Below are 24953 nucleotides of genomic sequence, written 5' to 3'. Positions count from 1 at the left end.
AATATTGCTCGAATTGTCAGTTCTGTTTTCTAAAATGCTAATCAATCACTACCAAAATGCAAATGCACATTAACCGCTCTTGTCCATTTCAACATGAGAAAGTATATAAGGGTTCTGCATAATAGTTTGGATTGGAAAAGTGATCTCATGTGATCATCTCCACAAAATCAGTGAAAATGTGAGTGAGTGTGTGTGTGCGTGTGTGTATATATATATAGATACAAGCAAGGTTCGCAATCGCCATCACACAAAGACAAACAACCATCCACACTCACACACCTCGGGTCAATTTGGAATGTTCAATTAACCTACCATGCATGCTTTTGGAATGTGGGAGGAAACCGGAGTAGCCAGAGAAAACCCACACAACCCGGACGAAATCGGCTGCACTTCTGAACTCGGAGGCAGACGTACTAACCGGTCTAAAAAAATAAATAAAGAAAGAAGTTGCAATCATTTTATCATATCACACAGTTTACATTTTCAAAAGAAATTCAAGAAACTTGAAAGATAAAAGAAATACCTAGTCGTAAAGTGTTATATTTCTCAAAAATAAATAAGACATGGCTTATTCAGGTGTGCCGAATTAGCGTTGTGCTATGATTTTGCAACACCAGATGGCGCCATCAACAGACAAATCGACGGTGGTGACGAATCTTGCGCTCCAGCTTAGTCCGAGTCTTTTTTCCATCCATCCATTATCTGTACCGCGTCTCCTCACTAGGGTCTCGGGGGGTGCTGGAGCCTATCCCAGCAATCTTCAGGCAGGAGGCGGGGGACACCCTGAACTGGTTGCCAGCCAATGCAGGGCACATAGAGACGAACAACCGAACAACTCAGACTCATACCTGAGGGCAATTTAGAGCGTTCACGAGACACAAATTGAAATTCAGCTCGTGTATGAGTTTTAGATTCTCGGGAATTGTCACCGTCAACATTTCTCTGATTGACCAGAAGATGGCGATATGTACTGTAATTTCACAAATGCTACCTCCACTTGGAGAAATTGTTGGTAGCCATCTGATAAAGAACAAATATATATAATAATAATAATAATTATTATTATTATTATTATTATTATTATTATTGAAAAATAATAATAATAATTATTATCATTGTTATTATTATTATTATTATTATTATTAGTAGTAGTAGTAGTAGTAGTAGTAGTAGTAGTATTAGTGCCCGGCCATGCAGCGACCGCTGCAAGGTCTTGTTTTTGCATGAATGATCATTATCATTACTATCCGATACCCCCCCACACGTTTGTGCTCTTTTGTGCAGTCAAAAATTCCGGTGCTGTAACTGTTTTATAAATATTACACTTTAAAATTTTGAGTGGTGACGTCACCAGCCCGAGATTTCCACCCAAATGGGTCTAAAATGGCGCCATTCATTTGTGCACTTTTGTGCTGTAAAAAAAATTTTCGATTTTCGATTTGTGTTTCTTGCTATATTCCATTTTCGTTTTTAGAATAAAAAATTTTAAATCAAACTGTTTTTCAACTTCTTTCTCGTTCCAGCCAAAAAACTTGAATACCAACCTGTATTCAATTTTGGTGTCTCCATTTTAAAATGAAAATCAAATAACGAGTCATTTTTTAATTTTCAAAATTTGTTTTCAAACATAATTTCCAATGACCAAAACAGACATGGACACTGGTCACCTGCCAACTACAGCATACTATCAGCATAAGTATTGTAATAAAAAAATATATATATATAATAATAATTAAACCTGCATTTGACAGAGAAATGTCAACTGAGCTCAAATGCATGGTGCAATATAATATACGTTTTTTAAAAAGTGTCTAGTATTTTATTGTTGCTGTTGTTGTTTGAATCGTAAATGCAGTGTTAATGGTCTCCAGCCGGTTCAATACAGACACCATCTGCCACTTTAAGATATAAATATACAGTCAGCAGTGGCATAAAGTGAATTTTCTTTTCTGTGTTTCCTCCTACCTTCATCCCTAGTCTACATCATTAAAACCTCTCATCCAAGTCTGCTTCCTTCCTTCCTTTCATCATTTCCTTTTTGCACATCACACCCAAAAACGAACTGAGCAAATAACAATGCAGACAATAATGACTTAATGTGTACATGTGTGAGAGTACGAAATACAGTTTGTCTTGTCCGCCTTTCTAGCCTTTATTACTTGGTTCTCCCATCTGTTATAATGAATATTTTTTGTGGATACAGTTGTTAAATCCACTTATGTTGGCAGCTTAAAAAAAAATAAACTAGTGCAAATCCATTTTCACATGCAGCATTTGGAGTAGAGGGTGACTTCTAATATTGCACGTAGGCCTCCATTTGTGTGACTTCATATGAAATGATGCCAGCAAAGTGAGTGCTGATGCCATTATTAATGACATACTGAGGCAGACCCACACATCAACAACAAAATATACCACATTAGCTAGTTAGGTTTTTTTTTTACATAGTTGACTTATTCCATCATTTGCCTGCTAGTTTTTTTCCCTGTTGGCTCATTACCTTGTAAATCTTATCCTTTGTGTTCTATTTCATTAGAAGGGCAGTGGTCAGAGAATGAAAAATGTGCCATTACCCCATCTTACATGAACCTGGAAGTAATTTGCTAAATAAGAATGGATACACAAGCACATGTGGGACCTACATTTTTGACTCTGCTAACTTTATTCTGACTCATGATTTTGAAAAATCTCTTTCTGATTTTAATTTTTCCCAAGTCTACTGAGAGATGACATGAGGTGTGGAGTCAAGCTGTGAGGCCATTCATTGCACACCTTGTCACTGAAGGGTGACTGATTAGGTAACCGTCAGTCAAAGATCAACCCTGACCGTCTGCCACTGATTGAATTACTGCTCATAAGAAAACGGCAGATGGCCGAATAGTGAAAGAGTGACGGGGGTTGGGGTGGCATGTGGAGCCATCTGACTGGACCGCTTAACTTCAATGAGCAGCTCTACTCTGCCACTTAAATACTTCTTGATCACGCAGTTTGCTCAAGGCTACGCAATGAATGAGTGTAAATGCACAGTCAGTTGATCAATGGAGTTTATAATAACAATGCTACATTTAATAAAATTACAATGAAGTTAAACTACTCAGCCTTTGTAGAAACCTGAAATGCCACATCGTAGTTCTGGTTTCCCTCAGAGGGCCGTTATGACTGTGAACCCGTAAAAATGTATGACCTCCGTACGTTATCACGTACACACAACAAATTGATGGAATGACAGTTTTGAAATCTGAAGCCAGTAAGCGTTTGTTCAACAAGTTTTCAATTTATTTTAAAAGGGGAGGATTGGTAACAAATAAATGGCAATATGTCATATCTCAGGAAGTTGACGCACATGATTTGCCCTTCGCGGGCCTCATAAAATGAGGTCATGGGCCAGATTTGGCCCCCGGGCCTTGAGTTTGACTGCTGTGATCTACACTATTTTTGGAATAATTGTTGCCCAGGTGAGTTTCGTCTTGCATGGATGGAGCTCAACTCCCCATCGCTTCTTTAAACAGCATAGAAGTTGAGAATGAAATCAGCAAAATTGTTCCTCGAGAAACAATTACAGTCAACGCCGCCAATGCATAAGAGAATTCTTATTGTTCCGGAAGTTTCTTCGAAATGCTGTATGCATATTTTTCTCTATTCCTTGTGTATTTGGACTTTTATATTGGGAACAAATAGGACAAAGCAGGCAGAGGATCCGTCATCCTGCATGGACTCAAACAGGAAGTAGATGTCTGTGCAGAATTGACAAATATTCCGTGAAATATTGTGTTTGTGTGTGGAAAACAGGATGACCAGTTATAAATAGGTTGATAAGACATACAAATATGGTCATGAGGCCGTCAGTCCAGATGTGTCAAGCAGGGACAGGACCTGAGCCACCGTTACCATGGAGACATGGGAAGAGGATACTGCCTTCCCAAAGGCGGATCTGGGATCCAGATTTCAGAAAGATAAAAATGAGCAGCTGCGGGGCAAATCCGGAGAATATTACTCCAGAAATATGTGAGTGATCCTCAATCATACATTTTCTAAAAAGTCCTGGTGGGTCGTGGTGTGTCAGCCGCTGAAAGGTGCGGTATACCCTGGACTGGTTGCATTTGCAGGGCACAAACAACCACTGACACTTTTGTTTACACCTATGGACAATATTGTCTTCAATGATCATAAATTGTAAAAAAATCTATATATTTTTTTTTTCTAAAACGTAAAGTCATTTAAGTCGGAACAACTTGAAAATACAAATTCAAGACATTCATGACAACAATGGTAGTCACAGCATAAAGCAAACAGTTTGCTTCAGAAATGATTTGTTACATTGCTTTTACTTACTAGTTAAAAGTTGGGGGGGGGGGCATTAGAAAAAGCAATTAGATCTGTAAATGCTTATTTCTTTGAAAAATGCAAGAAAGCCAATTTTCATAACAACAAAACTCAAAATATTTTGTTGAATTGCCCAACTTAAAATTCATCATTTGTTGCTTTAAAATGTTTAGTTCACCCAATTTTTTTTTTTACAACGTAGACAATTCTAAGAGTTTACTTGTAGGGCTAAAAATGGCAGTAAAACATGAAGACGAAAAAATGTCATGTTATAAGGCATATTTGTCCCCACAAAATGAATGAACAAAAGTTGTTGCAACTTTCAGCAATTAAATTGCTTGCTCACTAACTAACATATTACGCTAGTTTTAAAATCACCGCATTGGCTCCACGTGTGTTACAGGACTGATTTTAAGGTGCTTCTATTAGATTTTAAATGACTTAACAGTCTTGGACCATCTTTTTTATCTGGCCTGCTGGTCTGCAGAGCCTGTTGATATTTTTGAGAGGAGGCTCAAGACACCTTTTTGGTTTGGCTTTTAAATGATTTATTTTACTCTCTTAATTCAGTATTGTTGTTTTATCTAATTTATTGTCTTAAATTCTTAGCTTCTTTGTTTTGTCTTTTAGCATCATCGTTTTTCTTTTAGATATTTTAGCTCCAGTGTGTCCTCATGGGGGGCCTCCTCGCTGGGAGGTGCGGCTGGCCTTCTCACAGGGGCTGGAGGCTCCTTAGGCCCGGGGGACGGGGGCCTTCTGCACCTTGTGTCAATCTGGACCGGGGGTCTCTGTGACGGTGGCGCTCCCTGTGGCCGTGGGCTGTCATTCCTCACAGCGTGGATGAGCTGCCCTTTGGTTTCCCTTTCTCGTGCCTTGTGTGTCATCACTTGCCACATCTTTCTGTTAAGACAGTTTATCAGGTGTGAATGTGTGTGTTTCGTGTGCACTTTGAGCTGCATTTTATGCATGAAAAGTGCTGTGTAAATAAAAATTTGATTCGATTTGATCAATGTTATCAAATGAGTGTCGAAACTAACATGGTCACAACTGATTGATAGTCGGGTGATCAAATCAGCCGTCGGAAATTAAAAGAAGGAAGTCACTCGTATTTTGAAAAGTCGTGAAGGAAGTTGGTTCATTTTCGCGTTCTTGACTGCGTGGGAAAGTTTTTCTGAAGGGAAGAGTCCAGTCCGCCTCCCCACGCTTCACAAGCGCGCCACGGAGCGGGACAAGACACCCGACTCGTTTTGCTTCTCAAATCCGGCTTCGGTTCTCTTTGTTCCGTTTGGACTGCGAAAATAAATCCCGCGGAGGACCACCACACCGTTTACGGCTCAGGGGATGACCGCGGTCCGTTAGTTTGGGTGACTCCCCCCGCCCCACCCCGAAGAAAAAGTGAACCAGAAAGAGGAGCCAGCGGTTGGCTGGGCTACGGGAAGCTTTGAGCGGCTCCTCCGCTGCTCCGTACCCGCCTCTGAGGCCATGGGCTGCGGTTTGAGGAAACTGGAGGACCCCGAGGACAGCAGCCCCGGGAAGATCTACTCGACGCTGAAGAGACCTCAAGTGGAGACCAAAACTGAGACCGTCTACGATTATGTCCTCCTGGACTTTAGCTTGGAAGGTAGGCAATGAACGTTCCATGATGGTCAGATTCAACACAAAAACGTGTTAACTCAAATGTGCAACCTTTATTTACTCAACTGCAGACTCTACTATGCACACAGGACAACTGTGTTTTTTAAAGAGAGGCACGTTTATTTATGCACATTTTATTTTATAATTGTTTGAAGACTTTAGGATTTCAATAAAATATTCAGTTTTGATATTATACACTATTTCAAAAGATGGTAGACTGAAAATGGTTGGATATAAAGTCATACTGTAAATCTTGCTTGGTGCAATTTTGCTGCTTGTTAAATTCTAATAGCACATATTTTGAAATATTTTTTTTTCAGTTTCTCTTGTTTAGTTACCTTAAGGGACAGAGTATAATTTTTTATCATCTAATGTTGAAATAATAGAATGTAACAACCTAAATTCGAAGCGCATGCACACGATGGAACCTCAGAGAGACCAAGCAAGCCTACCACCAATTTCTTCAGCGGAGGTGCAAGAAAGATGTAATCAGAAACAACTTTTAGTATTCCCTCAAGTTCACGAAGTATGTGCATTGCATTTGTTACACTTGCTGTAGTTATTAATCCAACAAATTTGTGATCGGGTGATTGTCTTTTTTGTAGCAGGAAGATAGCGGCGTGACTTGTCAGGGCTGTGTACGGTGAGGTGCGATCCATTTAATATAATTAGTGATTACTCCACCTGCGATTATATTGACCAATGTATGTTAATATGATATATCTATATATATATATTTATTTGCATATTATTGAATATATATATATTTTTTTAATGAATGAAAAATCAAAATATTCTACACACTGTCCCTTTAAATGTCACCTTTGCAGATGCCATAATCACACCAAAGTCACTTTATAGGACTCATTGAAAACATGGCAATACAATATTTTAAACCTTGATTATTGTTTACCTTTGCAACTATTTAGAAATTACACTGCATTAGGACAGTACAGTTCAATTGAAGTTTTTATTTTTATTTTCTTTTTTTTGTGGAACCTAAGCTCAGATATTTGCAAAACACATTCATTTGATTTTTTTTGTGCTCTTTCTATGTTGCTCTAAAATGGCACCACAGCCCTTGCTTATCTACAATCTCGTTGTTGTATAATGACAATAAATGCATGCTGATTCTGATTCTAATAGGAACGTATTTATTGGTGTCAATGAAGTATGTTCAAATGATGCATCCTATGACTGATATCTTTTATATCAGACTAGGGCTGGGCGATATGACCTCAAATCAATATCGCGAGAAATCGAGCAATTTTACCTCGATAACGATAAATGCACGATAAATTCCCACGTGGACTAAAATCAAAATAAATGCAGGAATTGCATATTGACTGTTTTTTTTATTGACCAACTGGTACACTTTACTTTCAATGAAAAATAAAAGTACAAAAATCATTTGTATGAACATTCCAAATAGCTTGCTTTGCATGACTTGAACAATGTCACAAAGAAAAAGGGTACTACCTCTTGCAAAATCTTTTTCTGCAAATAGATTGCGCCAAGATGCTCTCATGATGTAAATAATGGCAAATAAAAAAATGCTAAATAAAATGAAAGAAAATGTCAATGCAAGCCAAATAAACAAGTGGGCATTATCGGGGAAAATGTGCCGTCTCGAGTACTCTGGTGCGCAGTCGCCACTTGTCGTCTATGTAATGCACAGTCAGGCTCAATCAGGGATCCATGTTGCGACCCGACCACAAGTCGGATGTAGATGCAAAATGCTTGACATGTCTAAGCTCCCGGCCCGATGTAGTCCATATCGGGAAATACGGCTTTCATGAAGCTTTTAAATCCTGTGCGCGCCACTGTAACTAGAGGAGCTTTCTCTTTAGCTATGTGCTAGGCTATCGCGTCCACCTCTGAGACGTTCTCTCGTATGGTGTCGCCTCCGTTCATGGGCTGTTGTCACTTGTCGAACCTTGCTTCTCACTTTGAACTTTCAGCACAGCATGGTTGTGTTGTGGGTGGTGAAAAAGCTTCTGGATTTAAATCGCCAGCAACGACCGCGACGTCTGTTTTCTTTCTCGATCAGACGGGTGGAGTCACGTGACTAGAGGCGCTGTAGCGGTCTTAAAGGGGCATGAACATTGCCGCAGACAAAAGGCTTTTCTTTTTTCTTATTTTATTCACCGAATTTACCGACATGGGCAAAATGATTTCGGTCATTGTAATAAATTTTGGTAACGGTAAATTTTCGGTTTATCGCCCAGCCCAATATCAGACTCAGGGAGAAGCTAAATTTACTCCAGGTTGTTACTCGGTGAAAGTTTCATAGAATTGTCACCACATATGACTGTACAGGTTGTTATTCAGTAACAGTAGGATTACTGGAGTCAGATAATAGTTACGATTCCAACAAGGTGCACGTCTAGCGCTTTTAATAATAACACACAGAGTGAATAGTGTTATATGAGATTACAATTTCGATCCTAAAATGCTAAAGTGCAACTAAATTGACGGTATAAGGTGAAGACTGGGGCAATTGGCTTATATATCTTTTGAGGCTTTTTATCACAGTTCCTCTGAGGTTTTGTGTTTTTAGAATATCTTGGCGGACTGGATTCCGTGGTACAGTATAGGTGACAAGAGCTTGTTAAAGTGTATTCAGATGTCATCTCGTCATTTTCTTCCCACCAATCGGCTCCTTTCAGCTGATGGAGAAATAGGTCAGGGAAGGTTTTTCTCACACACATACACATACGCACATACACGTGCACACGCACTACCACTTGCATGCACGCACGCACGCAAACACAACTTGTGGGCATGTGGTGGCTATGCATCTGATTGCAAAAAGACACCTGCATTGATTATCCAATCTAATTTTGGTTATGTGTAATAATCTGGGAGGCTCATCCGGTCTGTTTGTTTCAAGGCTAATCCCTTCATGTGGTCTTCTGGTGACCCATTTGGAAGGAAATGGCGATTAAGTAGTGAATGGGAGACCATGTCAACAAGCAGGCAAACACAAAATGAACTTCAAAGCTGGCGACTTTTTGTTGTCCCGTAGAACTGTTAGCATTTAGGAAATACTGAGGTTGCTACTAGCATAGCACCCATGTGTACAATGTGGGCACGTACAACATTTCAGCTCTGTTACCTCAAGATTGTTGGCTTGGATTTCATTCAAAATCTGCAGGCTTCATCAACAATTTCAACTGGGAATGACACTTAAAGTAAAATTCACTATTTGCTACTTGTGACGTTCACGGCCACCAGCCCCAAGCGCAACTTTTATGGACCTCATCATTTTGCAGTACGATGCTGCACCGGTACTTTTCTAGCTTGTTTCATATCATACTGATGATTTATCTGCCAGGAAATTCTGGAATATTAATGTCCATCGTCAGACATGTTTTGAACTGATGAAACGTGATATATAGGATATTACTTGAGTAATATTCTTAAATATTTGTGAAAGAAAACTTTAGTTTGGTGAGCGGCATGCTGGGTTAGTGGTTAACATAATGCATGCCTCACTGTTCTGAGGTTTTCTCCACGTCTCGGGTTACAACTCGGTGAGTTGTATTTTTAATGCTTTTTTGGGGGGGTGGTTCTATGCCAGTCCATAAAAATATAGCTTAACGTGTCAAATGTTGGGGGCCGCTGTATATTCCTACATATTTTTGTTATTGTTATATTTGAATTTACAGTATGATTAAAATAATCCCTTGTGCGGTTACGCAGGGTAGCACTTGGTAAAAATGAATAGATTTTATGACATGTGTCAGGTATTTAATTCTGAAAAGTTGTTTGGGTATTGCAACCTTCTTGATGAGCAATATGCAAAACTTGGATGGATGCTGTGGCCCAGGTCCAAATTCAATGCTGTCCCGTCGTGTCAGAGGACCGACAAAGATATAAATCCAATAGAAATGACACCAAATGCACCATCTGTGCTTATAAAGTGGGCCTGCTAGATTAAAGCCACGCTATCTGCCACAGTCCATTCCAGTTTGGAACCACAATGAAAAGGCTCTTTTGATGCTATAGAAAGCTCAGTGGACTCAAGTAACGTCACAGTAAAATGGCTTGTTGGCAATGAGTTGGCTATTTTGAGGGACGCTCGGTTGCTTACAGAACCGAAAACGATGTGAGTTCGGAACAAATGTGATCATGGCTGAGGTACACCTGGCGGACAGATGCCTCACAAATGTGCTTTTTCCTAAAGCGTTTTCTTATCCTGATGTCCATGACTGTACAAAAACACAAGGAAACGCTTTTGCTGCAAAGTGCATTTGGTTCAATGTGCCCCTGTTTCCTCTTGGCGGGTGTGTAATGGGGCCAAGCTGACTGGGTGCAAGACTGGGAGCAGTGGGAGGATGGGATGAGTGGCGCGCCGGCCTGAGCTAATTGCTGCTTTTCCGCATCCAAGTTGAAAGTTACGCGTTTGACAGTTATGATCACGTGTGTCCTAGAAAGGCTTGGTGGAAGTGAGGAATTTTAGTCCAGATGTGGGTCGGGTAGTGTTCATCACGAGAAAGACATGAAAAGTGGATTGTTTTTAATTAAACTCAATTAGTCTGTGTTCTTTATTTAATTATTGTTTCATAATTAAATCAATTGTGATTTATCTCTATAATGACAACAAAGTGTAAATAGCTGTTCCTAAAGTCAGGGCCCTATTGTTTGGTCATTTCAGACAAATTGAATGCCACACGCCTCACTATAGGACAACAGAACCATGTGATTTCTCCTAGCCCATCAGTGCAAAAAGATTGAAAGAAAATTTTCTGAATCATTACTATTTGTGACTATTTTGGAAGATTAGAGACATTACAGAAGATGTGGCATTCATCCACTGTTGCCTGTTACACTCTTGCTTTTACACAATCACTTAATTATGTTCTTATGTAGTTTAATTTACTTCAAATCATTTCGACCGTGCTCATAACTCAACACACTATCTGAAATAATTATTCATCATTCAAACGAATATAGATGCCATTATTTGTTCCAGCCCCACGAAAAAGACCAACAGAAAAGGTATATGTTGTAACATGCCTCAGCAAACAGGGGGAAGTATAAGACAGACAGATCCAAAATACAAAGATTTTTCACAAGGAATGGATGCAGAAAGTTGTCTTTTTTCACATAGGATAAAAAATATATAGTTCTCAATATTGTCATATTGTAGGTCTACATGTATTGCTGCACCATTATTGTCCAATGCTAGTGTCCTATGCTATGCTGTTTTTCATATTTTGTTCACATTAAGCTAGCCGACTTTTGTGTTTGTTTAGATACAGAATTTGTAATTTGCTTTTTTTATGTTTAAACTTCAACTGGAACTGGAATGTTACTTACCTTCTTTTTTTGAAGAATTGTTGACAAACTGCTGCTTATGAGGTTTGCTGCCACTATTCAGTGCTCGTAATTCAAATTTTTGCTTTTAAAGTCAAGACAAAAAAAGTCATTCAAGCGTCTGTTAAGTCAGGTCCCCCTGTAAATTTAAGCAGGTAACATTGTAGTTATGTGACAGCAGCAACATAACAGGGCGGGAGATGTGAGTGTCAGGTGTCAATTCTCTGTTAGGGCTTTCGCACCACGATGCACTTCCAAAGACCAAGAATTGTCTTTATGCGCCAAACAAACAAAAAAAATTCAGGAAATTGCCATCCACTGCAGCAAGGGTCTCCAAACTTCTTCCTTCAAGGGCTTAATCGATAAAAATGTTAGGTGCCACTTGTTTTATTCATTTATATTTTCTTTAACTTATTAAACACAGTTAAAACAATCAATCAAGTAATTAGACATTGTTTATATAATGTAATTACTTTTGAAAAAACTGCTATATCAAAGCTTTCTGTTGAAGGTGATAAGACAAGTAGATTGCTTGTTGTTGTTTGTTTTGTGGGGTCGCGCAGTCCAGTATCGATTCGCCCATCTGCTGAAGTGAGCAGCAGCCGAATCCCATCTTCCCACATTCAGAACCGAAACAAAATCATTCTGTCTTAAAATGACCATAGTTGACGGAAAGTGAAATAAACTGACTTATTTTTGACGCCAAAACGTGCAACGTGCAGTCCTGCCTCTATTCTGGTTCTGAGCAAAAAGAACTTTCAAGGGTGGAATATTACTCACTCCCTATTCATACCGCATTCCATGCTGATGCTGTTTTACAAAATTGCAAAGCAACAAGGGGTCTTTGTATAAGATTTGACCACCTACCAACCCGCTTGGTGTTAAATAAGCAAGCTGCAAAAATTTGTTGAATCGCATATGGACTATCCAGTGTCACAAAGCATCTTCATAACTCTGACGTCTTTAGATGGAGGCTGAAGTGTTTGTGCCCACGTCCATATTTGCCCATTACTTGAGATGACTAACATGGATTTTACAGAGGGGAAAAAAATATCGGCCTTGGAAAGTAAACGGAATGAAATACCCGAGCACATGACTACTGGAGGTCGGAAAAAACTTCTGTCGTCGTTTATTCGGATTTCACAAACAATCACTAAAGCCGAGGTGATGGAAAATGCAAAAATACAGTAAATCCAGAAACTTGCATGCTAACAAAGGTCACGTTGAAATAAATAGTTATACACCCACAGGTAGCATACTACAGATTCTTCCCTGTCCCATATGAAAAAGGACATTTATGCGTCAGTCATCATTTCCAAGGATGAGCGCGTTTTTTCTATAATCTCTGTCTAATCTGCTCATCTAATGGGCCTCGCCGGATTATTTATGATTAAAGTCGGGATTTTGATTAAGAAATCTGGCGGTGATTCAAAGGCCGCCATCGCTAATCGACGTTCCTGGAGCTGCTGTCAATCTTGGATGAGTGTGTCTGATATGGAGATAATGTGATGTCATCATCTAAAGAGGAACATTAGTGAAGTTTAGCACCTTCCGTGAGTATATTAGCACAAGCGCCTATTGAGTCTGTTTTAATTCCTTTTTTTTCTCCACTATTCTTCTTAGGCCTTTTCAGTTTATGTGTCATTCACTTTACAACTCGAATACATAATGTAGTATATTTTGACTGCACCGTATTGCACTCTAAGCATCAAGATGAACTTTTAATTTGATAAAAAATTGGCAAGTTGGGTGTTCACGTAGCAATTCGTTGGAGTGACAGCAGGCTTGGGTTACATGAGACAGGCTAGGGACACAGGGCTTATGTTGGAGTGAATAGAAACATTTTTTCACTGATTATAACTGGGGCTGGATAATTAATCCCAATGTAATAATAAAAATATGCGCACAGCCGGTATTTATATTTGTTTTTTGTTTTTGTTGCTATTCTTTTTTTTTTTATTCTTATTTTCCTCTGTAAAAGCTTCAGTGCTTCATGAAGCTTCATTTCACCATCTCTAGGACACATCGTGCCTTGAGGTGCTCTCTTTTTTGTAGCTATTTCTTATATACCAAATTGGTTGCTGTTAGTTCTTACTTTTCAGAAATAGTACAACTCTTTATTTGCATTCACCCACCTCTTTATTTATTATTAAAAAACAAACAAAACTAATTGCCATACGATTCGATTTGCGCTTTTTGTATTTTACACATTAAAATGCACACGCAAGCTTGCCACAATGCTCGCAAAACTACGATTGTGAGTCAGTTGAGTTTCAGACAAAGAATTTGATCAATATTATAAGACAATGTCACTATATTGTATTAGTTTTTTGGGGGCTAGAAAAAGCAGCATATCCACCATTGCTTGCATCTCCCTCTCCGCATCTACGGCGGCAAAAGTTACTTCCATTGCATCCACTTCGGTACACGGCAATCACAGAAAAAAACAGAGGTGCACGCGTTGTGTGTTATTGTCGTACTGCGCTGACTGTAGGCAACCGAGCGCAGACTAACACGTGTTAGCCAACAACACTGATTGGCCAGCGCCATTAAGACCCGAGCATCGACAATTCTGGTTGGCTAATTCATCTGTCACTCAAACGCCAAAGGTTAGAGGAGAGAGGAAAAAATACAAAACCTCTCTGTCTTGCGATTAGATAATCACACTACGTCAAACCTCGATGTCGATTAGATTTTGATTAATCGTGCAGCCCTAGACTGTACCATTTAATCATGTACCATATTATAGTTTGTTATGTATGATGACTATGTATTATGATTCTCTTCCCAGTGCTGCTATTCAATCCGCCACCTGGTGGCAACTATGTGTCATAAGAATGTTGCGCGAAAGCTTCTGCCCATCAAATCAAGGTTCGTTTGTTGTTCTTATTCCTTGTAGTTGGGTGACAATGTCAGCGTCAAATGACGATAGACACGATATGAACAAAGAAAAACGATTTTTCAATTGTCTTCACGATATCATCATATTGACCAGCTCTGGCTTGTGGGAGTAAACATATACCGTAATCATCTTATTTTTATACTGAATATGTTGCATTTGTTGACAATCTGTTTCCCAAACACATTAGGGTGTATAAATAGGGGAATGGGATGCATTAACTGTATATTGTCGCTTGAATTTGTCATGCATCGGTTGTTGGGGGGGCTCTGCCACATCCAATATGGCTGATACTCACCAGGAGGAAAGCCACTCAAAATGCAGTCTATGTATACATGTCCAAGATAAAATTGGGATTGCTTTTTTTAATGGTATAGTTTCAAGATTACTGTCTCTGTAGTACCAAATGGCTTACTTAATTGTCCTCTCATTTGAATGCAGAACTGAAGAAGTCTAGTTAATCTGTTTCAAGCTTAGTGTTTCAAGTTTTGACCAAGCAAGTCGCATGTCAGCGACTGGAATCTGACTGGAGTCCCCCACCTCTGTTTTTTAGCACGTTAGGATGGAGCTCAATGCTACTACATCTGTTCACTGTCATTTTGTCTTCCTGACCGGCTTGTTGCCAGGCAGATTTAAACTCTTCACGCCTTTCCTAATGGAGCCATAAACTCCATCTTGTAACTCCTGTTTTGCTGCAAAATAAGCCCCCCCCACCCCGTTCCCCTCACAAGACACTTCTTGTTATATCGCTTAAATTAGCGCCCTTCTTCACCCTCCACCTCCGATCTTTTTAGCTTTTCACCCTCTTTGCCATTCTGCCCGGCCTTTATTTTGTCCTTTCACTTTTTGTTGCTGTGAACAGAGGCCTCAGTGTGTTGGTGACATGGCAAGTGGCAGCGGGATAGGAGGGGGTGTTGCCACTGAAAACACTGTGTGTGTGTGTGTGGGGGGGGGCGTGTGGGGGTGTGCGTGCGTGTGTGTGGGTGCGTGCGTGTGTGTGCGTGTGTGGGTGCGTGCGTGTGTGTGCGTGTGTTTTGTCCTCTAGGGACACGTTAAATTTGGCCCTGTTGCCTGTTTTTCCAGAGTGCCCTTTCAGACTTTAGGGATCCACGTTTAACTTAAATGGAAGTCGAGTTGTAAAAGTAGCAGCTAAAGAATGTTGTTGTTTTGTGTCCGTTGTAATAGGGATTGGAATGGGCGTTTGGTCCCGCAGGAATGCCAGTAAACTGGAGCTGCGTACTTCATCGGGTTCACTGGGGTTTCTGGTAATCTCACAGCTGGGCTGTGGGTTCCTCAATAGCTTAATGGGGCATTTTCACAAAGGGGTCACGACCATTTTTTATACACCTCATTGCTGACACTGGCATCAACTTGGAGGTGACGTGCTAAAAACAAATATAAGTATACAAGGATGTGGTGATGTGGTCACGCATGAGCATCGCAAGCCGGACAGCCGCAGCATTAGAATTTTAGCCACAGCATTACACAGTTTGGATGAGAAAGCAGCAGATATATTTTCCAGACAAGCTCTGGGTTATGATGAAAGCAGATGTCAAGTCAAAAATATGTTCAAAGTCTCCCCACTAATCTAAACACAATATTCTGGGATTATGCGTCTGTGGAATATAAAATAAAACGAAAATCCACCCTTTTTTGTCTTTGTCTTTTGACTGTTGACTAAAATTGACATTATAGTGGCCAGGGCTTATCTTGCAAATTTCATGGATCACCTGCGCTCTGGATTTGGTCCTGTGATGTTTGCAAGCCTTATATCCTGGTTTAGCATGGTGGGTGTATCGGAAGTCTAGACAAGAGAAAGCTTTTACCCAGCAGGTGTGAAAGATAGGCACATGAACGCACACTCGGCAAACATAATTCCAACCATCTCCTCTTCCTCCAACTCTTCAAATACGTGGATCCCCCCCAGATACATTTGAGATTTCGCTTTGTGAGTCAATTTCTGACTGGCTTAATACACTTTCAATGGTGAGCTCTGTCATATTTCCTTGGTATGACGTCACACTTCCGGATTTGTCGTTTGGCAGAACTTCACGAAAAACTATTATTTTGTCAAATATACCAAATAAAATAAAAAAAATTTCCGCGCTTTATTTTTTGTATTTTCTGTAATTACTTTACTTGTGACACAAATAGATTTGATTTTCCATTTTCTGAACTTACTTCAAAGTTCATTTTAAACCCATCAAGTGTATAAAAAGATCATTTTTAAACATGTAAACATATTTAAACAGAATAAAACACGGCTATAAAGTTTGGGACACTCTTGCACTGACAGTTCTCCAAATAAGATGCAAAGTTTGCCAACGTCTACTTTGGCACACATGGAGCAGCAACACACACAAACACAACACGTCTATCTTCTATCTGAGAACAACTATCACTCCAGCTTAGTAGGGGACCTTCTCTGCCTATTCTTCTTTCATTTAATTACACGACATCTCAATCCTCTAGAGATCAGTACTGCCCAGCACAGCACGGTAGTATACGGAACGAATTCGGATTTGCACACTTAGTGTAAAAAAACTATTCAAAATTATTGCTTGAAAATCCACAACATAGCGAGAAGATGAACCCCAGCATCGCTGTACCTAGCTTGAAACTTGGAGCTACCCTCATTACAGTTGATGTAATCTAGAATGTTTTTGTTTTGACATTTCTTGTTGTTCATAATAACGCGAGCTAACCAACTGGTCCTGTCCTTGGTGCAGGAAGCCGTCCCACAGTGCAATATGTGTCGTCGCTGGCCGAGCTGCCTCAGGCGCTGCAGCCGTACTACACGCAGGGCTACGTCCTGGCCGCCCTGCACCCCATCATCCTGTCCGTGGGCCGCACGCGCTCGCTGCCCTTCAGCCTGCTCTACCGCGCCATCCTGGCCCGGCCCAGACTGAGGTAAGTCGACGCGCTTAACTCTACTCTACTAAAAACTCTAAAACAAAGATCACGTGCGGCACATCAATCAGCAGCAAACTGTCGAGTAAATCCATGAATGATAGATGGAGCCAGCTGCATATTTCATGCAAAGCTCCGCCAGAAGGTCACGCCGGCGAGCCAGAAGAGCTTGACTCTTTTTTGTCCCGGTTTCCCAGACTGAAGCAGTGATTTCTATTGGCTGGAATGCCACTTGACAACACCCAGCAGCCAATACAGAGAGCAGGTTTCACAAGTCTGAATATATTAACAATGCGAGTATTCGTTATATCTTAACATTAAATCAGCTTTTGGACAAATGGACAAAATTGTATATGGGATATAAATTTTACTGACTCAAAAAGCAGCAAACTTATTAATGGATGCTGCATTTTTTTGTTAAATGCTTTAAGTGAATTTTTTTAAATATTCCGCAGTTTGATGCCCTGAATTAAGGACAGGGAATCAATTTTTTGGGAGTATAATCTACATATTTTGCGAATTTGTATTTTTTTTTAGAGCAGACTGCTTAGAAATGTTCTTTAACTGTACGGACCATCAATATCATGCCTCATTTTTCTCTATATTCTTACGTTGCACATTTAGTGCAAGTTGTTTGCGAATGTGGTTGGACAACTTAAAATGTCCCGTAATGTAGCATATCACGTGAATTTCTTGTTTTAATTGCTGTACGATATTTGGTACAAATGATTTTATTTCAGCAAAATACAGAATATTGTTTGTTATCATAGTGGCCGGTTGTATGAATGAATGAATAAATTGGAATTCCACTGAAAAAAATGGATTTCCATCAGTTGTCCTGTTTAAAGTTTAAATGATTTTTCTGTTTGAAGTCAACAGACGGCGTCCATGTGTCACAGCGTGCCCCTGCTGAGGGTGGAGGAATGGCCGCTAACCGGAGACTCGCTGACGGGCGACATTGTTCGAGCACTCATTGACAGAGTGAGGATAACAACTTTGATTGATGATTTGATTTGACGAAATTTCAGTTATCAATTACTGCCCGAAGATGGCTGAGGTAGGCTCCAGCACCCCTGCGACCCTTGTGAGGAGAAGCAGCTCAGATAATGGATGGAGGGATCTAGAAACTTGCTTTGAAACAAAATGTAAATTTGCCATTTGAGCTTGAAATAGACATTTTAAGAACCTTTAGGACATACTAAAGAGTAAAGATTTACTGCAGGGTGTTGATCCGATCAGATTTGAACCAAGCACAGTAGTACGTTGCCGTCCTGGTTTACAATTATATTCTCGTCCACTAAACGCCAGAACATTTAACTTTGCCTCAACATTTTTGTGACATTTTGTTTGGTTGTGTGGATTCTATTTTTTTCTAATGTACAAACCCCATTATCCAATAAAGTTTAAACGTTGGGTTTTCTGAGCCGCCGTGGCAATATCCTTCACACAGTGATGCGGTTTTTTTAATACAGTGCGATGAAAGTGAAGGATCGAAGAACTTGGTCATTTAATGTAGTTTTTGTTTTTGTCTAACTTTATTGAAATTCGGGTTTGTAAAATGTGTGCCGAGGCTCAACCTGGTTTGGAAAACAAGCATAGAGAGATAGGCGACAATTTTTGCAAAGTGCAAATTTAATGCCTTTAAGAATTTTGGGGTTGTCTGTCCCGAAGGTGAACAGCAGCGCCCGCGGGGGTGTCCGTTTCGTCGGCTCAGTTCTCCAGCAGGTGAGCGTGCTGAGCAACGGCAACCGGCTGCACAGTCCGAAGAGGAGCTGCCGCACGCCCCCACGCTCTCCCCCTCGAACTCCACCAGGAGATCGGGAGCTGGAGAACACGTACAGTCCAGGTGAGACATGGTCAACAAACATCTTTGCGGAGTCCTCAAAGACAAGTCACCGACCGTGTCTCTTTATTTCCAGACATGCGACTTCTGGTCTTCTTTCACTCCTGGGCTCCGGGTTGCGCCCCTCTGGATTCTTTGGCTTGCCAGTACCACCAGGGGGCGTTGTCTATGCGCGTCTCCAGGAAGGGCCAGGTGGTGAGCGCCCTGGAGGCGGACTGGCTGGAGCTGACGGCGGCCTACTACCGCCGAGGCTGGTCGCTGGTGGACTCCTTTGTCTATTGGGACACTCCGAAAGGTCGGCCCCGATCCAATGCCCGCATGATGCCATTGTGTTGTTAGCTCAAGCAGTCATAAAAGAGGGATTGATGCGTAAGATTCGGCACTTCCTGTTTTGACTGTGGCTGCGACCACCTGTTGTCATCTGTGTCTATTTATAGTGCCATCTCTCTCGCCTTAACAACCTCACTTCCTATTTTTCTCACAGGAGGGAGAGCTCACTCTGAGGATTATTTTTAAAGAATTGTGATCCAGACTCTTTGTGGGATCAAAGTGATGACAACAAAACAATTGTTTGGCTTTCAGGCGAACCCGTGCCACGGTCGCTGGAGGGCCTTTTTGTGTACGAAGAGAAGAGCACCGCCCCTCCCGCCAACGACACCATTGTGGTGGAGCAGTGGACCGTCATTGAGGTTGGAAAAATAGTTTTTCATATTAAGAGGCAAGCTGATGAAAAAAGACGATCTTATCGCTTACGAGAACCAATTTTACACGGCTGTTCTGCATGAAAAGCATAATGACACAGAATGGGGTTAAGATTCTGTGATTGTATCAGGGCCTTCAAGGAGCTTGTAAAGAGGTCAACCTTGGCCTTCGCCTTTAGATTGTCGTTGAAAGCAGTGTGTAATAGGGCTGCACGATGTGCGGTTTGAACATCGCGATTGCGATTGTGCGCATGCGCGATTGTCACATCGTAGGACGTGCGATGTTTTTGTCTTTTTTTTTTTCCTTAGAGCACGCAAAATTTGTTTAGCTTCATAAAAACAGCAAGCTACTGTATGCTCTGTTTCGATCGCCCCTTCCCTCGTGCCAGTCACTGGCCACTCCCCCCACCCCCTCCACTCTGTGTGCTCTGAAAACACTGACAGGAGACATGGAAGAGACGACGGCGGCAGTAGATGTAGAAAAGAAAGTGAACATTCGAAAATATGGAATTATTTCGGCCATAAAAGGGAATATACAACACACAAAAAATCCTCTGCCAACAGTGCCTCGCCGTTGTTGCTGCAACACAAGGTAATACAACAAACCTCTCTGACTATTTGAATCGCTATTACAAGCCCCTTTATAACCAGTTCAGACTCATTAGTGGGACCCGATGTAAAACCATCTACTCAAAAAACAATGACAGATGCCTTTATTGTATCACCTTATGATAAGAAGTCCAAACAGCATCGACAAATCACGAATGCAATAACTTTTCACGGGGCAAAAGCGAAAGTGAAACCAATCAACGTAGTCACGAAAGAGAGGTGTACAAAAATGATCCACACGCTCGACAAATGGTATAAAATGCTGTGGCGCACGTATTTCGATCAAGTGGCCATCCCAGAGCTGTATAATATACAAAGGGAAAGTCTTCCCAAACAGAGCTATTTGAGTCATCTGGTGAAATTTTTTCTAGTTTCAATATCGCAATGTACATCGCAGCCTCACCAAAAATCGCAATGTCATTTTTTTTTCAATATCGTGCAGTCCTAGTTTGTAATGTCCAACAAGTATTCTATATGTCACACAAGATGCGAGTGCTGACCTGGTTTAATTCTCTGAATGCGCGATGCTGTGTCACTGTGTGGAAGCTCGGATGCAGCAGTATCCCACTTCTGCTGCGTTCCAGGTAAAAGACAAATCTCGATAAACTTCCGGTCTTCTGTTACAGCTCTGAGTTTGACACAATCGCTTTGCGGGCATTCTGCGAGGAAAGAGGCTTTGTCTTTTTGTATCACAGAAGCTCACTGGTATCGAGCGCTGTATCTACGGTCGCAATATGCTGTAATGCAACAACCAACCTTGTCGGCCTTTTTCTTTCTTGGATGTAAGCAATTTGCATTTAGGTGTATGCGCTCCTTGTTGTCTTAAACAGTGTTTGTGTGTGTTGTGTCTCTGCAGGGCTCCAGTGTGAAAACAGACTACGGGCCGCTACTTCACACACTGGCTGAGTTTGGATGGCTGCTGACGTGCGTGCTGCCCACTCCCATCATACGACATGACAGGTAACATTGGCACATAAACACAGTATTTAACCAACTGTTATTCAGTTGAAGGCTCAAGGCCACAGCCTGAGTGCAAACGGACTTTTTAGTTGCGTATAGATGGCAGCAAAGCCGTAAGAGATGATCAGAAAGCATCAACACCGCCTTCTTGCATGTACAAAGTATGAACCCATGTTTCATAAATGACTGTGTTTAGTATGTATTCTGATTGGTTGGCGACCCGTTCAGGGTGTCCCTCGCCCCTTACGTATTGACAGCTAGGATAGGCGCCAGTATGTCTACAAAAATGCATGGATTTAGAATTGAAACACTTTCACAATGAGGCTATCAATAGCTGAAATAACAGATAAACATGAGGTGATGTGATAACACAAATGAGAACACAAATATGCGCATGAGCACATTACACAAATGGTATTTGAGATTCATCTCATCTTTTGGTGAGCCACAGTATTGCACTTTACAACTTTTTGAATGCCACATGGACAGGAATAAACAATTAACACACAGACGCTGTTGGACACAGCTCACAACCTGACACCCAGATGCAGGCTCGCGGACATCACATGCCACCTCACTGAGCCCCGCCTCTTAAAGGCACTTGGATAACAGAACCAGTTTGATGTAGATTATTATGCTTCCAATGTTTTTGTGTTTTAATATGTTTAAATATAAAAGCATGTAGGAGTGGTGAAATAATTGCACAAGTTTATTTTGTAAAGTTTCTCTGGCTCCAATTTTTTACCGTACACTATTTTAAGTGGTTTTGCTAATTGTTCTATGTCTGTGCGTGTTAGCGATGGGAATCTGGCCACCAAGCAAGTTGTTTTTCTTCAGCGGCCTGTCAAGAGTCAGGCAACTGCACGACACAACAACCAGGTGAGAAATGTACAGCTGTGCACACTGCACCCTGGTGGTCAATTTGGATTTGCAGCAATAACTGTAACACCACATTAATGTGTTTGTAGTCATCGTCAAGACAGCTGCTTTGCTTTTTTTTTTTTTTTACTACTTCTAACCTTTCACTTAAATAGAAAGATTATCAAATATGATGAAATATTAGCAACATTCGTCAATAGACGGACCACAGTAATAAATAAATGGGTAAAATTATCTTTATTGTTCTAAATGCGGATTTTATTTTTTTTCTCATATTGGATTGTGCACACAAATTCAGGAGGGGAAAAAATACTATCAAGACATTTAAGGCTATTACATTTAATACTAATCATTCACTAAATGATATATTTGCTTGTTCTGCTCATTCTGTTATCCATCCATCAATCCATCCATCTTCTGTACCGGTTCTCCTCACTAGGGTCGCAGGGGTGCTGGAGACTATCCCAGCTATCTTCGGGCAGTAGGCGGGGGACACCCTGAACTGGTTGCCAGCCAATCGCAGGGCACACAGAGACGAACAACCATCCACGCTCACACTCATACCTAGCGGCAATTTAGAGTGTTCAATCAGCCTGCCTTGCATATTTTTGGAATGTGGGAGGAAACCGGAGTACCCGGAGGAAACCCACGCAGGCACGGGGAGAACATGCAAACTCCACACAGGATGGCCGGAGCCGGGATCGAACCCACGCCCGATGCTGTCTCTCACTGTGAGGCCATCGTGCTAACCAGTCGGCCACCGTGCCACCCTCATTCTGTTATGCTAAAATAAAAAAGTTACGGCATTTAAACAGTAGATACAAGGATTATGTCACTTTTAAATCTAAGCAAGTGCTTACTTATGTAAAATCAAGTTTCAGGCTTCAGAGAGTCCGCCTTACAGTTAAGAAGCTCTGGGTTCAAATCTTGGCTTCAGCATTAATCTTCACGCTTTGCTTTTTTTATTTTTTCTTGATACTCCAGCTTCCTCCCACATTCCAAAATCATGCAGGTTATCTTAAATGCCTCCATAGATAGGAATAGATTTAAGTATGGTTGCTCATCTTATGTGCCCAGTGACTGACTGGCAACCAGTACAGGATGTACACGACAGTCAGCAAGGACAGGCTCCCGGTCACCTGTGACCCTTATGAGTACAAATGCTTGCAAAAATGAATGGAGGAATGTCTTTAGGTCACCTGAAATGAAAGGACACTACGTGGCTGTGTTTGCAGGTTCTGTCAGTTCACTGTGACGTGTCCAGCCGCTCCGTGAGTCGCTCAGTCAGTGGCGCCGCACTTCGGCAGGAGCTCTCCCCTCTGTCCGGGGGCATCGGCGGCTTCCCGGCGTTCGGAGCGGGGTTCCCCAGCTCGCTGTCGCACCTGGAGGAGGGCGGCTTCGATCAGGAGGAGGGCAAGGCGGAGGTCACCTGCATGTGAGCGGACTGACGTCTTGAGATTCCTAAATCCACTTCTTCTGTGCCCACGCTTCAAAAACATTTCTCCTCTGCTGCGGAGATCCCTGCACTTTTTTTTGTTTGTTTTGAACCCAAGCCATAATGAGAAGAACATATGGAGTGTTTTTTGAGCATTTACTTAATAGCTTAAGGTCTGTATACTATTACAACATGTGAGAACAAACAGCCAACTAGTACATGAACCTTAAGATGAACATCAAGGATATTGAATAAATGCTAAAAAAAGCGTCTTTCCGGTAGAACTGTCCCACAGGCTGGACTTTCGAACACATTGATTAACCCTTTATATGAGTTACTTTGTGGTTTTGGAAACAACAAAAAAAAGTCTGATGTGTGCTGCACTGTCATTGGCCAGTCTACATTTCCCAGGTGTTGCATACCATAGGGTGTTTCTAGTGTTTCAAATACATTTTAACAGTAAAACTAAAATACAAATGTGTAGTGAACCTAATGAGTACCAATTCTGGCAACAATACTGTAGTTCCTACTTCTTTTTTTTTTAAGTTTTATGGTCTTTATTACATCTTTTTGGCTGTTACCCCTTTTAAAATGATATAAGCAATCCAAAGAAAACATGATTACACACATGAAATGGAAGTGGAGTGGGATCAATGTGATTCTATTTTAGGACATATGGAGCAGAATTTCATATCTGTTTCCATGTTGCCTAATCGGTCAAAGCTCTGAGGTTCACTGCAAGCAGGCAGGCCTTTTGATTTTGTTACACATGAGGAGAGTGAGTAGCTGCTGCGCAGGTTGATATATTATTGGTTTGAGACAGTTCATATGCAAGCATGTCAAAGTCATTCTGGTGTTCCTTTTTTTCCCCCCTTGTGACTTATTTTGATAGGACACATTCCACTTACTTTGCATTTTCAGATCACATGAACCTGCTAGAATAGATTTAGACTAGATGGATAAAAGTATTGGGACTTTTCTGATTGGATTAGAGTTTCCTCATATTGTCTTCATTTTTGTCCTGTAGGTGGAACGTGTTCCAATATTGATGCCCAGAGAGTGCCATGCATGGCAGCCATGTTAGCTCAGTTTGACAGATTCCATTTTGGATGTCTTTATCTCAAACAGTATTAATAGTACCGTACATATGGTACACCATTGAATTTACAGTTTATTGGTCTTAAAATCATAAACCATGGACTACAGCAGTATTATAAGAGGGACATGATTGTGTTTATAGTTATAAATTATGAAAATGCTGTTTTTTTAAATGTTGCTATTAAAGTAGAAAGACCATAGACCATTTAAAGCTGAAATATGGAAACTAAACACCAGTATTAATTCCAATTGTTTTGTTTTACGATGTACATTTGATTCCTTTGTATGGATAGTGTTTATTGAAGCAAGTAAATTTCCCCATCATTTGTCAAGGTTTTC

The 24953-nt window shown here is 40.9% G+C and overlaps 1 protein-coding gene across 1 annotated transcript; it reads left to right on the top strand.

The window, feature by feature from the left end:
- The first annotated feature begins 5462 nt into the window (after positions 1-5462).
- Positions 5463-24946, top strand: rftn2 (raftlin family member 2). The gene is made up of 9 exons (XM_088315067.1): positions 5463-5944; positions 16909-17089; positions 17962-18070; positions 18761-18935; positions 19009-19227; positions 19515-19621; positions 21099-21202; positions 22000-22081; positions 23317-24946. Exons 1-9 carry the CDS (start codon positions 5806-5808, stop codon positions 23518-23520), a joined length of 1320 nt encoding a protein of 439 aa, XP_088171193.1. The 5' UTR covers positions 5463-5805; the 3' UTR covers positions 23521-24946.
- The last annotated feature ends 7 nt before the right edge of the window (positions 24947-24953 follow it).

Source organism: Idiotropiscis lumnitzeri, chromosome 14 (assembly GCF_059441095.1).
Source record: "Idiotropiscis lumnitzeri isolate Australia: NSW breed Sydney's pygmy pipehorse chromosome 14, RoL_Ilum_1.0, whole genome shotgun sequence".
Taxonomy (NCBI): domain Eukaryota; kingdom Metazoa; phylum Chordata; class Actinopteri; order Syngnathiformes; family Syngnathidae; genus Idiotropiscis; species Idiotropiscis lumnitzeri.
The sequence above is the reverse complement of the archived record's forward strand: the minus strand, read 5'-3'. Positions and strand labels throughout refer to the sequence as shown.

Coding starts and splice junctions, on each gene's coding strand:
- rftn2 (XM_088315067.1), top strand. CDS start 5,806: ATGGGCTGCGGTTTGAGGAAACTGGAGGACCCCGAGGACAGCAGCCCC. Junction 21,203..21,999: donor CCCATCATACGACATGACAG/GTAACATTGGCA, acceptor TGTGCGTGTTAG/CGATGGGAATCTGGCCACCA. Junction 22,082..23,316: donor CTGCACGACACAACAACCAG/GTGAGAAATGTA, acceptor CTGTGTTTGCAG/GTTCTGTCAGTTCACTGTGA.